The sequence below is a fragment of the Macaca nemestrina genome, chromosome 10 (assembly GCF_043159975.1).
Source record: "Macaca nemestrina isolate mMacNem1 chromosome 10, mMacNem.hap1, whole genome shotgun sequence".
Lineage (NCBI taxonomy): Eukaryota > Metazoa > Chordata > Mammalia > Primates > Cercopithecidae > Macaca > Macaca nemestrina.
The window spans coordinates 91,610,717-91,627,218 of NC_092134.1; the positions used below are offsets into that span (position 1 = coordinate 91,610,717).

Here is a 16,502-nt window from a genome sequence, read left to right on the forward strand (position 1 = left end):
ATGGCGGAAGGCAAAGGGGGAAGTAAGGCATGTCTTACATGGCAGCAGAAGAGAGAGAAAGAGAAAGAATACCACACTTTTAAACCATCAGATCTCATGAGAACTGATGGTTATCACGAGAACAGTAAGGGGGAAACAGCCCTCATGATCAAATCATCTCCCACTAGGTCCTTCCCTCGACACGTGGGAATTACAGTTCGAGATGAGATTTGAGTGGCAACGCAGAGCTATACCATATCAGTTGTTTTATTTCTTCACTGCACAAAAATATTTGTTCTGTAACACCACCCTTTTAAAGTGGGGAGTGCTCCTTGAACCACTTCCATCTGAGTCCAGGTCTAAGGTGAAAGAGGAAGGTTCATTTTTGAACGGCGGTGGGCTACTTAAAAGTAAGTTCTTGGTGAAACATGGAGGTTTTATTTTAGTGACTCTAGTTCCAGGATGCTTTGACTAAGAAGTTCTATGATTTATTTTGTCTGTATCCTTTCCTTGGGAGTGCCTGAATCAGAGCTTATATAAAGGTTTTAATCCTGTTTTGAGAGGAGAGAATTCTTGATTAATAATATGGCGGGAAGTGGCTTCTGGTTCTGATAAGTAAGTTATTTATTTTGGTTTTGTATTAGTTAAAATCAATTTGGCAACAGTGGCAGAAAACCCAAAATAACAGTGGCTTAAACAGGATTTAAGTTTATTTCTCTCTCCCATGAAAGTAGGTTGTCTGGATTATATGGCAGTTCTTTATCTTCAGATACTCTGGCTTCGTCTGACTGTGGCTAAGCCATTTTCAACATGAGGCTTCTGCTTGATGGTCCATGATGACTACTCGGACTCCAACCAATGCACCCATATTCTATTCAACTTGAGGACAGGGAGTGAAAAAGGGCAGTATCCTTCTCTTAAGGGTACTTTCTAGAAGTCATTGTGACATTTCTGCCAGTATCCCATTGGTCTGAATTTAGTCATATGACCATACCTAGCTGTTACAATGGAATATATACTCTTTAATCAGGTCAGCCTTGTAACTTCCTTAAAAACAACAACAACAACAACAACAAAATATTACTAAACAATAAGAGAACAGATACAGGCAGAAAAAAACATATAAGAAAAAGAAAATTCACCTGAAATCTCACTACCTTTTGTTCTGAGATGGTGGTAAAGGTGATGCTAATGATCATTCATATTTTTGTTCTCCTCCCTCTCTATCGTCTGTTTACATCTATCTACTTAAGCTTTTAAATTCATTTGGATTTTTATGCTTGGTCTAACTGTAAAAAATATATATGATGTTTTTTCAGGTTAAATCAGTTCATTTTGCATATTTAGTGCAAAAATACTAGTTATGAGCTCAGATCTTTTAGTTTTCTGCCAAAAACGTCTATACCTTTTAGTTTTTGGCAGAAAACTAGAAGGTGTAAAAGTTTTCTTACTGTTTAAGTGTTACATGAAAGTATACCTTTTTACTTATTGTTTAAAAATATTTTTAGTGTCTATATTTTTGTTAGATAATTTTGTGAACTTGGTCTCTATCTGGATTGTTTTTTAAAATATTGAGGAATTAATCTTGTCCTAGGGGTTAAGAGAATAGTAATAGACTGCTGCCAATTATGGAAATCTTTGAAAATGTAATAGAAAAGTAAAACATTTATTGCATTATCTTAGATGCAGCCTCTGTGTTGTGTTTACACCTGGCTGAATTGTTTGTGTAACGTATACTATATTTTTAAACTTAGTTTTCCTTTGACTGTAATCATCACTGAGAATGTTTGGTTTTGCTTTTGATGAAAGTATATCAAATATTTTATGGAACATGCTTTTAGTACATGAAAGAACACTGTTACATGTTAAAGTGACTGAGATTTTATTTTGAAGTTGGTATTGAAAAGATCTTTAAGTGATTAATAAGTGGAGCCAGGAAATTACAGTGCTAGTATTTTAAAATAATTCGTAGATAGCTGGGTGTGGTGATGTGCACCCGTAGTCCCAGCTACTTGAGAGGCCTGAGGTGGGAGGACCACCCGAGCCTGGGAAGTCAAGGCTGCAGTGAACCATAATCATGTTACTGCACTTGAGCCCAGCCTGGGTGACAGAGTGAGACCCTGTCTCAAAAAAATAATAAAATAAAATAAATAAAATAAAATAATCAGAGACACCAAAGCAGAGTGTTGGAAGTAAAGGCATTCCCTTAAACTATGTTGGAAGATACTGTTTTAAAAATGACTTAAACACAATCATAATTCAAAAGAGATCATATTCAGCCTGTACATAAACTACTTAGTTTTTCCCCCCATAGATTGTTTCTTACTGCTCTTTAGGAAATTTGAATCAGTAATTCTGTTGAAATAAGAATGAGAGATATTACTTAAACTGAATTTGAAACAATTCAGTATCTTGAAATCCATTTAGGGTACTAAGTGTAAACATGTTCATCATAGATTTTCAGATATATTTTGCTTTTTGTAGTAATTTTTTTAAAATTGGCATTGGCTATGTATTTATCAGAATATTTTATCAGAAATATTCAGGCATATTAAAGCTATGAATTGATGGACAAATTTTTTAACTAGTTTCACATTTGGTATGACTTTGAATGGAAGCATCTGTCATATATATGGTGGTAATAAAATTAGTTCTTAATTTTTCTGATTTTAGCTTGTTAATGGGTTAAGAGAATTTATACATTGGGTAAAGCTGAGGAAGACAAATTTGCAAGGGTCTTTCACCTTTCTGATTTGGGGAGTTGGACCCTGATAACTTTCATTATGCTTCAGATCTTAATGGTGAAGTCTTTCCAGGATCTTATTTTGATTTTTAGATTTTAAATGAAAACAAATACCATAGTGGAACAGAAGAATCTTTCCCTTAATTTTACAGCATAAAATGTATATTATCTTAATTTTTAGCTGTTTTGTTTTATAATCTGTTGTTTTATGATTTTGCAGAGAAAATTCAGGGTGAAACTATACTGGTTTTTTGTTTTTTAATTGTTTTAGCTTGACAGCTGGTCATTTCTACAAACATTTAATTATACGTTATACCCCATAACCTTTCCAAGTGAGAATGCAGCAGAGTGGAAAAAACTCTTTAAACCATGTGCTTCACAGAGATTGTTCTTGCCGGTAAGTTTTTTCCCCTGGTGTCCTTTTTTTTTTTTTTTAAATTTGAACCTCACTTTTACACATATGAGTCTCTGAAGAGTTACATATAATTCCAGTTAAATAATTAAATTAATAAATAGAAATCAATACGGGTACTATTTGCCTTTTGAACATGAAAAAATATTCCTGTGGAACAAGTAAAATAAAAACCCTGTTAAGAATGAAAAATTTTTAGTAATTTCTGTTGAGATACCAGTTTAATATATTCAGTTGTGTGGAACTCTTTTATCTATAAGAAGGAATAGAGGTTGCCAGGTCTTAATGGAGCCAAGTCTGTTGCCAGCAGAAGTGCAGTGGCGTTATCACCTTCAACTTGTAGGCAGCATTTCGAGTTTGAGAAATGAGATAGAGTGCATCATTAAATAGCAATTTGTGTCTTATACCAAGCCAATTTATCTATTGTAACTGATACTTAAAGAGAAACAAATTTAAGGCATATGAACTCAGAGGGAAAATGGGAACTATTTATTCAGTGGGGCTGTTCTTTGGTAGTGTTCTATGGTGATAAACCTTGATTTTGTTTTTTTTTTATATACAAATGTTCTGAAGCAAGGTTATATCTTTAATTTTGATTTGATTTTACCCAGTTTTAAAATTCACAGTTTAGACCATTATGATACTTAAATACTTACAGTTTTGCAGCTTAAACACATAGAGAATACTTATGGTAGAAATATTGAATTTAAGAAGCACACAAGTTTCCAGAAAGTATATAAATTATGGGGAAGAACCTTCAGTTACTTCTTATTGCTAAGTGGATTAAGGCAATCCCTAGCTTATTAAGAAAATGGTTTATTGAATCCAGGATATCTGTAAGATTAAGTTATAATATTGATAAACAAGTCTGCCTAAGCAGTATCTTTGTTGCTCTGCCTTAAAAAGTTGTATCCTAGGATCTTTCTCTTCCATTTTAAAAAGCACACAAATAAGGGATTAAGATTGGTTAAAAAACTATGTTTTAGATACTTCATGTAGGTTTTATTTTAAGTAAGTTTTATATTGAATGATTGCAGTGTCATTTAATTAATGTGTGAGTGCCTAGTATTTGTCAGTCATCTATATTGAAATGCTGGGTATGTAGGAATGAATAGAATACACAGGTTTCCTGTTTTCATAGAGCTTGTTATCTGATGTGGGAGACAGACATTAAATAATCACACAAATGTATTGAAAAAACAATAAGAGATGAAAGAAAGACGTGAGGTTATGGCCATTTCTCTGCCATTTTGTTATGGTACTTTATTAATACTTGGAACCGGCCGGGCGCGGTGGCTCAAGCCTGTAATCCCAGCACTTTGGGAGGCCGAGACGGGCGGATCACGAGTTCAGGAGATCGAGACCATCCTGGCTAACACGGTGAAACTCCGTCTCTACTAAAATACAAAAAAAATTAGCCGGGCGAGGTGGCGGGCGCCTGTAGTCCCAGCTACTCGGGAGGCTGAGGCAGGAGAATGGCGTGAACCCGGGAGGCGGAGCTTGCAGTGAGCTGAGATCCGGCCACTGCACTCCAGCCTGGGCAACAGAGCTAGACTCCGTCTCAAAAAAAAAAAAAATACTTGGAACCATGGCACTTTGTTAGCACTTTATTAACAAGTTTATTATTGATGTTGTTATATGAAATTTGCCAGATAATTTAATGATGTAATCTAGTTAAATCCCTAAATGGAATTTTAAGTACAAGAACTACTTGAAACCTGTCAAACTGACCTCATACTTTACTGTTACTTCTAATCTTTTTAACCAGATTTAAGTAAATTGGTGCTTTATTTTTTTATAGTGATAAACTTTTTTGCTGAGTTTTTCTTCCTTTAAAATAGATGCATGAAAAGAACTAATGTAAACTGTACCAATGCCTTCTTCACCTGAAAGGAATCAGAACTATACATAGGTGATTATTATTTAACCATATGTCTGATTTCCAGCTGGTAGTGGCTCCCAGCATTGAACTTGAAGCTTTATGCAGGTTCTTCCTACTCTGCTAACAATATAGTAATCTGTAAACAGATGTGACACAGATGTAGAATGTTGCTATTAAAAACAATTCTCACTTCACCACCCCTCAAAAAAGTGAGACAGACATACAGATTCCATCCCCTCACACACACCTTTTTTTTTTTTTTTTTTTTTTTTTGAGACAAAGTCTTGCTCTGTTGCCTAGCCTGGAGTGCACTGGCGCAGTCTCGGCTCACTGCAACCTCTGCCTCTCGGACTAAAGCGGTTCTCCTGCCTCAGCCTCCTGAGTAGCTGGGATTACAGGCATGTGCCACCGCACCTGGCTAATTTTTGTATTTTCAGTAGCGACAGGGTTTTGCCATGTTGGCCAGGCTGGTCTCGAACTCCTGACCTCAGGTAATCTGCCTGCCTCAGCCTCCCAGAGTGCTGGGATTACAGGTGTGAGCCACCATGCCTGGCCACAGATTCCCTTTTTTTTTTTTTTTTTTTTTTTTGAGATGGAGTCTCGCTCTGTAGCCCAGGCTGGAGTGCAGTGGCCGGATCTCAGCTCACTGCAAGCGCCACCTCCCGGGTTCACGCCATTCTCCTGCCTCAGCCTCCCAAGTAGCTGGGACTACAGGCGCTGCCACCTCGCCTGGCTATTTTTTGTATTTCTTAGTAGAGACGGGGTTTCACCGTGTTAGCCAGGATGGTCTCGATCTCCTGACCTCGTGATCCGCCCATCTCGGCCTCCCAAAGTGCTGGGATTACAGGCTTGAGCCACCGCGCCAGATTCCCTTTTAGTTGAGGTCTTTGACCAAGTGTACTTTCCCTACTCAGGCCCTGCAGTCAACCATCAGTTTTTTTTCCCCAGCCTGATGTTAAATCCGCTGATAGATAAGGGAGGAATGAGGTGATTTCAGCCTAGTAGCTGCTCATGAAGGTGATGGCTTTAGTTGCAGGAGGAAGTAGCAGCTTTGAAAAGTAGCAGAACTAGGATCAAGCTCCTATTATATTCTTAACTAAAAAGGTTTAGATTCACCTATTTATTGAATCTTACTAATAGACCAGGATAGGCAGTAAATTTAAATTTGTAGGAGTCAGAATCTAAAGTTCATGGGTAAGGCAGAAATGAAAAATTATCCTTGGTTGGGCGCAGTGGCTCTTGCCTGTAACCCCAGCACTTGGGGGAGGCCGAGGTGGGTGAATCACTTGAGGTCAGGGATTTAAGACCAGCTTGACCAACATGGTGAAACCCCGTCTCTACTAAAAATACAAAAAATTAGCCGGGTGTGGTGGTGCATGCCTGTAATCCTAGTTCCTCAGGAGGCTGAGGTAGGAGAATGGCTAGAACCCAGGAGGTGGAGGTTGCAGTGAGTTGAGATTGCGCTACCGCACTCCAGCCTGGGTGACAGAGTGAGACTCTGTCTCAAAAAATAAAAAATAAATTAATTAAATAATAATTATCCTTAAAGTTCCCCAGGGAAGTAACATGTTGGAGATTTATCTCTTAGAAAGTGCAACATAGCCGGTCTTTCTTCTAAGTCAAGCCTTTACCCTTGCTAGGTGCACATTTTGTTTTGATTCATTGGGAGACAGCCTGGAAATAAGAGCATGGACTCTGAATCTGGGTTGTCTGGGTTCCAGTTTGGCTCTACCACTTACTAGTTGAAACTGAAATGATGTAAAGATACCAGTGTTACAGGCCAAGGGGAATAAGTTCAGAAGATCTTTATTTGTATTGGTTTATTTCTGTATTTATCTCAGGAAATTAGGATTCAAGATATAAATTTACCTAAGCTAATATTATTGCCCATTATGAAAAACATTTCCTCCCTGATCTTTGAAGATTTGGTATTCTCTCAGTTTTTATAATTGAGTATTTGTTTTGGTTTGCTTTTATATCTTCTCAATTTTTATAATTCTCTCAATTTTTATAATTGAGTGTTTGTTTTATATTCTCTCAATTTTTTATTCTCTCAATTTTATATTCTCTCAATTTTTGTAATTGAGTATTTGTTTTGGTTTGTTTTTAATATCTTCTCTGAAAGTTAATGTGAAGGTTAGCATAGTATCTTTATATATATGCTATTGTTAAAAATGACAGATTTAGGAAAGATTACCTTAAAATAATATAAATTAGCTAATCTCTTAGGTGTATCTTATACAATTAGAGGTGCTTTTATGTTTCTTTTTAAAATAGAATTATAGTTAATCATTCAAATATCTCTCCTTGTAGTTAATCCTGAAAGAAGTTGACTCACTATTGTATGTCGACACTGATATCCTTTTTTTACGACCAGTTGATGATATTTGGTCTTTACTAAAGAAATTTAATTCCACACAAATTGCTGCAATGGCACCAGAACATGAGGAACCTCGAATAGGATGGTATAATCGCTTTGCTAGGCATCCATACTATGGAAAAACTGGAGTAAACTCTGGAGTTATGTTGATGAATATGACTCGAATGAGAAGGAAGTATTTCAAGGTAAGTCACTAATACGGTAGTTGTTAACATTTCTCTAAAAACCTTCTAAATTGTTGGCTTTTCAATTTAGTTTTTAATTGATAAAGAATTTTTCTATTTAGAATAATCTAGAATATTAGAGGAATCTAGATATCTATATTTATCTAGAAGTGTGTTCATATTATTCTGTTTAACAGCATTACAGTAGGTCAAACCAGTTGACATGACAATGAAGTAAAATAACAGTGCACTAAGTGGTGAACATCATCTCCCTAGATTGCCATTCCAGGAAGCAGATGTTATTTTGTAGTTGTACATTCATAGAATACATAGAATCTAAATTATGATATACCTTAGGGACAACATGGAGTTGCAGTTAAGAGCATAGACTCTGCAACCTGTTTGTTCTCAACCTGTAAAATGGAAATGATAGCACTACCAATGTCTTGGGACTTTTGGGAGGAGTAAATGAGTTAGAACAGTGGCTGACACATAGTAAATGTTATCTATTATGGTGTTATTGGAAGTTAACTTTAAAAATTCCTGCATGTTTCCAGTATTTCAAATTGTGGGGTCAGTAGAAAAGTCAGACTATTTAAATTCTCTGAGTGTGCATTTAGAAGACATCAGTATGTGCTACCGTTTACCAGTTTTATGTAGATTAGTTTTATATCTAAATTGCAAGTCACTGTAGTTTGCTTGCTCTGGAATCAAACTGGCTTTCTGTGTAGCTTTGCCTCTTGTGCAGTACTTAACTACTAGCCATTTAGTTAACTTTCAAGTATAAGTTCTCTCAGCTGAATAAGATAATAAACAGACTTAACTAAGTTAATTTAAAAGAGATCTGTTGAAAATTCTTAGTAGATCCTGGCATGAAGTAAGCATTAAAATGTTAGCTAAAAACAGTGACTTCTGAGCAAACACTGTTCCCTCTAGGAGTATAGACTTAACTGTTTATTCCTTTATGTCTCATTAGGACTCAGTTAAATATTAAAGGATATCATGTCTTTTATGGTATGAGTATATGTGTACATTTATATGTATATATTTTTGTCATGTATTTTTGATATGGTATCTGGTGGGATGGAATTTATTCTTCCTACATGTCTGATTTAAGCCTTTGCCTCATTTGGAACTGTTTCCTCTTACCTTTGGTATAGGCAGCAGTACTGCTGTAGCCATTACCGTATGCCAACACTTCAGTCTTAGAAGTCTGACAGCTATTACCAGTCACTGTTCTATTCTGTTGATCTGGTAAACTTAGTTTTTTTTTTAGCCTTCCCTTTTCCGAACCTTTTTAAAGTCCTGTTTTAAATTTAGTTTTGTCTCCCACAACTGATTGCATTAATAAGCCCATAATAGGCCCAGTGTTAGGTAACCTCTGCCCTTGTTTAACAGAGAACATCTCTCTTTGGTTACCAAGTTTGTTATTATATATCTTGAATTTTTAAATTTCATGTACTATAAAGTTGTACTAAATATAATAAAACTAGGATAGTAACATGATTGTTATTTTCTGATTGTTAGACTATGCACAGTGATCTTATACCAGAAGATGGTGCTGTAAGATTATCTGCAAAAAAATAATGTGACTTCTCAATAACTGCGTTTGAAATTTATGAAATTAATAGAAGTTTAGTGTTGCAAAGAACTATAGGGATAATATAACACCCTTTGATTACAACTTAAAAATAGCTATATAGTTCAAATCCATTGTTTTTAAAATTATTTTATTCTTATTTTACTTTTTTGTAGAGAACAGTCTCTACAAAAAAAAGAGTTGCCCAGGCTGGTCTTTAACTCCTGGCCTCAAGTGATCCTCCCTTGCTGGGATTATAGGCATGAACCACTGCGCTTGGCCAGATTTACTGTTTTTTTACTTACCTATTACTTATTTAAATATCATTCATAAATACTTTAATAGTTTCTCCCTTTCCCTTTTTCTTTTGTTTTTCTCTGACATGTTCTAAACTACCTAGAGATGTAGTTATGGGGGTTGGAATAATTTCTAAACTTTCAAACCTTTTTTTCTTCTGTATATTACTGACTATGAAAAAAAATACAAGATGATTGGTTGTACATTAATTCAGCAGGTATAATTTACTTCACACCTACTATTCCTATGTTACAAACAACCCTATTCTTGCTCCTTGGAACATACTCAGATTTGCTTCGTTTTCAAATATTATTATACTTAGGATTGTCAAGATGGTCCTACAAAATTTATTGATTTTTAATTCCTTTTCTCATATATTTTTATTTTTCTTGATCTCTATGTCTATAGCAAACATTGTCTTGGTTTTTTTCCTGCCATCTACAGTTTCTAGCACAGGTCTTAAATTTTAGAAATTTAGCAATATAACTGAGTTACTTATAATCGCTTTCCAAACTGTTTTATACAGATTCGCGACTATTGCTTCATGGTTCTTAACCCATGTACAGCCACAATACAAATTTAGGACAAAGGTCATAGTTTAAGTTATTTATTTGTTTTGCTGTCACCTGGTTCTTACCACTCATGGCTGTTCATTTCCAACCTGATGTATTATAGTTATGTATATTAAAAAGTTAAAATAGGACCAGGTGTGGTGGCTCAACGCCTGTAATTCCAAGACTTTGGAAGGCCGAGGTGGGCAGACCACTTGAGGCCAGGAGTGTGAGACCAGTCTGACCAACACGGTGAAACCCCATCTCTACTAAAAATAGAAAAAATTAGCTGTGCATAGTGGTGCATGCCTGTATTCCCAGCTACTTGGGAGGCTGGGACAGAATCACTTGAACCAGGGAGCAGTGAGCAGGGAGCAGGTATCACGCCACTGCACTCCAGCCTGAGTGACAGAGCTACAGTGTGAGTGAGACTCTTTGTCTCAAAAGAAAAAAAATTTACATTCAAATACTTTAATAATTAATTATTTAATTAAATAAATATTTTAATTTAAAATTAAAAATTCTTTTTAAAAAGCATATAATTTTTAATCTCATAATTGTATATTTGTTAGACAATGAATAACATTGATTAAATGATTATGTTCTATTTTACATAATCATATTTGCAGTGTTGAATCCCTATTAGGGTATTTATTTTCTCTCCTTCTAAAAAATGTATTACTGTATTTCTTAACCTTTTCTTGTTTATTAGAGAAAAACCAAAGAGTATAAATTAGACATGGTGGGAATCTTTTCTTTGTTAGTTTACTTTGCCCTTTTCAAATGTCTGTATATTACTTTGTATTTTTTTGTCTGTTTGCTCCACCTACTGAGGGCAGGATGTGTCTTTTGTACAGCTTTTTATTAAGAATATTTAGCATGGTGTCTGACATAAAGTAGCAACTTGATAGATAATTGCTAGCAAAGGAGAGTCAGATGAAGGTTTTAGAAACTAGGCCATGAATGAATTATTGAAAAATACTGGAAAAGAGAACACTGTGTGTGAAGTAGTTACAGTGTTTTTACATATTTGTAAGATGTATGTGATAGAAGACTTTTCTTGTGTTAGTACATAGCTTATGAGAGCAGAATAGTAACAGTGTACATCTTGCCAAAGGACTTTTTAAAGTGAAGTAACTAGTCTTTGGGAATTGATGAGTTCCCACTTTTTTGTTGGATGCTCTTTAATTTTATATGTATGTATAGGACAGGCTGATAATGATAGTCCATACATTTTCAAAGCATGCTTAATTTAAAAAATGAAACTAATTGATCTTAATGTAACATACATGTATTTGGTCATAGGTTTGCTAAATTTTGTAAAATTAGAACATTTTCTGTTTTAAATGTTATGAAACTAAATTATGTTTATAAATATTCAAAAAATTCATTGTAGAATAAAAAGACAGATTTGCTCTTGACATATCTCTCCACACTTTCATGCCTCCACCCAGAGTGACACTATAAACTTGGCTGTGTGTTCTTTGGACCTTTTAAAAAGTGTATTTTGAGGCTAGGTGCAGTGGCTTATGTGTGTAATCCCAGCACTTTGGGAGGCCGAGGCAGGTGGATCACTTGAGGTCAGGAGTTCGAGACCAGCCTGGCTAATATGGTGAAACCCCATCTCTACTAAAAACACAAAAATTAGCCAGACATGGTGGCAGGTGCCTGTAATTCCAGCTACTTGGGAGCCTGAGACATGAGAATCACTTGAACCCAGAAGGTGGAGGTTGCAGTGAGCCGAGATTGTGCCACTGCACTCCAGCCTGGACGACAGAGTGAGACTCCATCTCAAAAAAAAAAAAAAAAGATATTTTGAAACAAGCGTATGCGTGTATTAGCATTTAGATATAGGATTCTTTTATACATTTTCAGCTTGCTTTTTTCATTTAGTAAATAGTTGACTGGTTGACTTCTATGTCATTATACATAATCACATTTTTAATGTGTGTATGATGTGGAGAATGGATGATTTTATTTTCTTTTTTTGTGTGTACCTAGTATGGATATGTAGTTGTATGGCTGAAAATATATTTTAAATTTTGTATTTTCTTGACTATACTACCGGTGTGGTTAAAAATATTTTCTTACAATTTGTAGCCATTTCTGTTTCTTCTTTTGTGAATGGCTGCTTGCCCATATCCTTTGCCCACTTCTTGGTTTTCTCTTTCTTATTCACTTGAACTCTTTTTATATGTAATGCCTCTTAATTAAACTCATTTCTCATACTTTTCATTGGTTGTCTTGGATAGTCTAGGTTATATCATTAGCAGATAATACTAGCGTTATCTCTTCTTTTCCAAATAGTTTTCTAATAGGACTTTTTTCTTTAAGGTTTTTTTCTTTTTTAATTTTTTTCCTAAGACTGCACTGGCCTCTTAATTTTGTCTTTCGTTGATTTTCTTTGAATAGATACATTTCTTGTAAGATATATATTCAAATATATATATTTGATTCATACTGGTTTTTAAAATTTAAATATATATCTATATTTCTCTGTATATTTGAATAGATAGAATCACTTGAAGACTTTAACGTGGTGTTGTGCAAGGGCTCCACCAGTTCTGCCTGTTGAAAGTGTTGCTGGTTTTTGTCCTTGTGTAATTGATATTTTTCTTTTCAGATCCTAAGAATGTTTCCTTAACATACTCAATGACTTATTTCTAAGAGTTATCTTTTCAAATTGTTTCCTTAAGTAAAACTTGTTTTAGTCGTTTTCCAGATTAAAAAAAATTCTGGTTATAATTACTGTTTACTATGTTCTAAGAAATTTCACACAAGGATAATACAATTGTAGCAGATCAATTTAAGTATGTGGATTTTTTTTTCCACGAATTCTGGCCTTCTCTTTTTTGAAGGATAGATTGTTTATATCATCACTGAATTTACTATAAATTATACAGTAGCTTATAACAGTGTTTCTCAAACTGTGTCAAATAATAAATTTTTAAAAAATATTCAGTATTTTATGAGCCAATACTTTTGTAAAAGATAGATTGCTAGAAAAATAAGTAGACATAAAACTATTCTATTAACTTGCTGTAAAAGTTTCAGAATCTTACTCTTAATTTCTGTACTTAATTACTTAATCTTATTGAGGACATAGAAAAAATTTACATATTAGCACACTATGTGAACTGTACTATGAAGAATACTGGTTTTTACTCTGGATAGTTTAAAAGGGTCACATAGATCTAAAAGGCCCAGTATTCAAGTCTACCCCTTCCAACACCAGGTTCTCAATGGACTCAGTTACTTGCTTCCTTAAGTATTTAACTTTGGGTTTTCAAATAACAAGTTTTGAGCATTAAAAAAAACAAGCATTACATTCAGTATCTGAAAAAGCATTAAATTCAGTACCTTCTTTATTTTAAAAAAACGAAATATAAATTGATGGATTATTGGTATAATATTTTTATTTCAAAAGGCAGCATTGTGCTTAATGGCTAAACAGTAGGAGCTTCCCAGTTAAAATGAAGATAAGGATATCTGTTAATATTACCATAACTTTTTTTTTTTTTGGAGACAGGGTCTCATTCTGTCACCCACGCTGGAGTGCAGTGGTGTGATCTTGGCTCACTGCAAACGTTCACCTCCCAGACTCGAGTGATCCTCCCACCTCAACCTTCCAAGTGGCTGGGACCACAGGCGTGTACCACCATGCGTGGCTAATATTTTGTACTTTCGGTACAGGGTTTCACCATATTGCCCAGGCTGGTCTCGAATTCCTGAACTCAAGTGATGTGTCTGCCTAGGCCTCCCAAAGTGCCGGGATTACAGGCGTGAGCCACTGTGCCTGTCACTATAACTATTAAGTAATATTTAAATGGCAGTTTTCAGCATGGAGGAATAACAAGCTCCCATGTTAGACAAGTGAAAGAAATAGGTATAAAAAATTAGATAGGATGTAAAATTATTATTTGCTTGACATATTTATATCCCTGAAAAACTTCAACCTATTAAAACTACTGTAAACATTAAGGACATGTAATTAATTTGGCTGGGTTGAAAATTAAAATACAGAAATTGCTGCTTTTAAAAGGAGAGTCAAACCGTTTACTGGCTGACTCCAGGGGTTCTTTCTTAAGTAACCTATATGGTCTCCTCCTGAAAACAGTGTTGATATGCCAATTAGTTGATATCCAAGAATAGGAAAATACTTTTGCTATCAGGGTTGTAATTCTGATAGCAAAGCTTACAGTCATTAAAATGGGTTGGGTGAATCTGTTAGCTCTTCAATAGTATGAGAGGCATCAGGAGACTAGGGTCTCTTTCTTGGAGTGCAGTCATAATATTGCCAAAGATGCCAGTCCTAACTTGCCTCCCTCTGGGACGGTGAGAGTTTATGGGACTACATACATCTGCTAGACTGGACCCAGTTATTTTCCTTAGCAAATCTTCTTTGACTTTGTATGTCATTCATGGTGCCTCTTTACAGAATTCTTTGCGTGCATTTTCTAATGTACAAGTAGCAACCTTTTAGAAGATAAAATGGAATCCTCTCAAAAGAGATAGTATACATAGGAACAAACTTGAAAGAAATTGGCAGTATATATGTATATACACACACATATATATATTTTTTAAATGTAATAAGATAAATGAACACTTAAATAAGTAGGAAGACATATTATGTTTTTGGATAGGAAAATCCATCATAAAAAGGCCAGTTCTCTATGAGAAGTTTTTACTACAAGTAGACACAAAGCTCATAAATTTCTGCTGCTTTGTTCATCTTCCCCACTCCCTCTGCAGCCTTGATTTTTGTCAATCATACTGTTTTTTAGTGTTTAACTTTAGTTATGTATGCATTTTTTAACTTGATTTATCAATTTCAGAATGATCTATTTGAACTGCCAATTATAAAAGTTAAGCAAATCAATCTGAGAATAATAGCCATCATGGTAAAAAAATAATAATAGCTAACACTGAATATTTACCATGTGTCAGGTGCTATTCCAAGCACTTTAAATTTATATGTTAACAGTTTTAATCATCAACGACTCTGACGTAGGCACAGACATAGGTACCAAAACTATCTTCATTTTAAGATAAGGACACAGTTACTTTTGCTTTCTTTCCTGACTTACTAGTTTTATCACTGCCACATACAACTTCCTTTTGTTATCTTCTCTTTTACTGGACAGCCCTTCTCACATTTAGGGTTGGAAATGTCACTTGATATTGTGAGGAGTTTGCATTTCTCTTTGTGGCTTTGTAATGGTTACTGTGGGTTACTGTAATATCTTTTGAATGTTTTTATCAACAGAATGATATGACAACTGTACGACTACAATGGGGAGATATACTTATGCCATTGCTTAAAAAATACAAACTGAACATCACATGGGGTGATCAAGATCTATTGAATATTGTGTTTTTTCATAATCCAGGTAATTATCTAAATTCCTTTTATTTGCATTAAAAAATCACAGATAATATTGAGTGAAAAAGGAAAACATGCACTTATCTGATTCTGTCTTATATTAATGATTATTGCTATTTATGTTTAAGACAGAGTAAAACTTTTCTTGAATTTTGCTTTAATTGGAAGAGATCTAAATGCCGAACATTTTTCATTAATTCTTACTTGTAAGAGCTGTATTTTTTAACTAAAAGTTTTGCATAATGTTACATTTGTGGAATTAGGGGTATTTGCTTCATTGTCTGGTCTTTTCTTTATGTAGAAAGCCTTTTTGTTTTTCCGTGTCAATGGAATTATCGACCAGATCATTGTATATATGGAAGCAATTGCCAAGAAGCAGAAGAAGAAGGAATCTTTATTCTTCATGGGAACAGAGGTGTTTACCATGACGATAAGCAACCAGCATTTAGAGCTGTTTATGAAGCACTAAGAAATGTAAGATTTGCCTTTTCTGTTTTTTTAACTTTGTGTTTGAAAATACTTTCAAGCTAATGGTTAGTTTACAAAAATAGTACAAAGAATTTTTATACACCCTCAGCCTCATCTGTTACTAACATTTTGCCTTATTTGCTTTGTCATTGATTCTCTCTCTACTTTTTTTTCTGAAAACAATGTAGTTTTTTCAGAAAACTTAAATTTGATTGTAAGTTGCATACATTAAGGTCTTTTACCCCTAAAAACTTCGGTTTTTTTTTTTAAACTAATTAAAGGACATTCTCTTATTAACCACAGTACATATATCAAGCTAGAAAATTTAATACTGATGGAATACATTAATCTGCCATCCATATGGCTTTACTCTCTTTGAACTAGAACAGTTTCTCAGTCTTTGTCTTATATGACATTGGCATATTTCGACAATAGAGCCTCTTCACCCCTTTTTTTTTATTAGAATGTTCTTCATTTTGGCCTAATGCTTCCTTACAATTAGATTCAGGATATACATATCTGCTCAGAATACTCTATAGGTGGTGAGATGTCCTCCTCAGGCTCTCATAGTCATAGTCCCCTTTGTCTGCCCCTTGCTGGTGATGTTGATTTTGATCAGTCAGTCAAAATGTCGTTAATTTTCTCCACAGTGTAGTTATTT

At 34.6% G+C, this 16,502-nt stretch overlaps 1 protein-coding gene across 8 annotated transcripts in view; it reads left to right on the plus strand.

Moving 5' to 3' along the window:
• LOC105470129 (glucoside xylosyltransferase 1) overlaps positions 1-16,502 on the plus strand; it is a 141,982-nt gene that overhangs the window by 30,760 nt on the left and 94,720 nt on the right. For all 8 annotated transcript variants that reach the window (XR_011609227.1, XM_011721908.3, XM_011721909.3 and 5 more), the window contains 4 exons: positions 2,994-3,119; positions 7,330-7,581; positions 15,257-15,380; positions 15,675-15,847. Coding sequence is in view for 7 of the 8 variants with exons in the window: in XM_011721908.3 (XP_011720210.2) it covers positions 2,994-3,119; positions 7,330-7,581; positions 15,257-15,380; positions 15,675-15,847 (675 nt within the window). In the remaining variant the exon portion in view is untranslated. The remainder of the gene's footprint in view (positions 1-2,993; positions 3,120-7,329; positions 7,582-15,256; positions 15,381-15,674; positions 15,848-16,502) is intronic.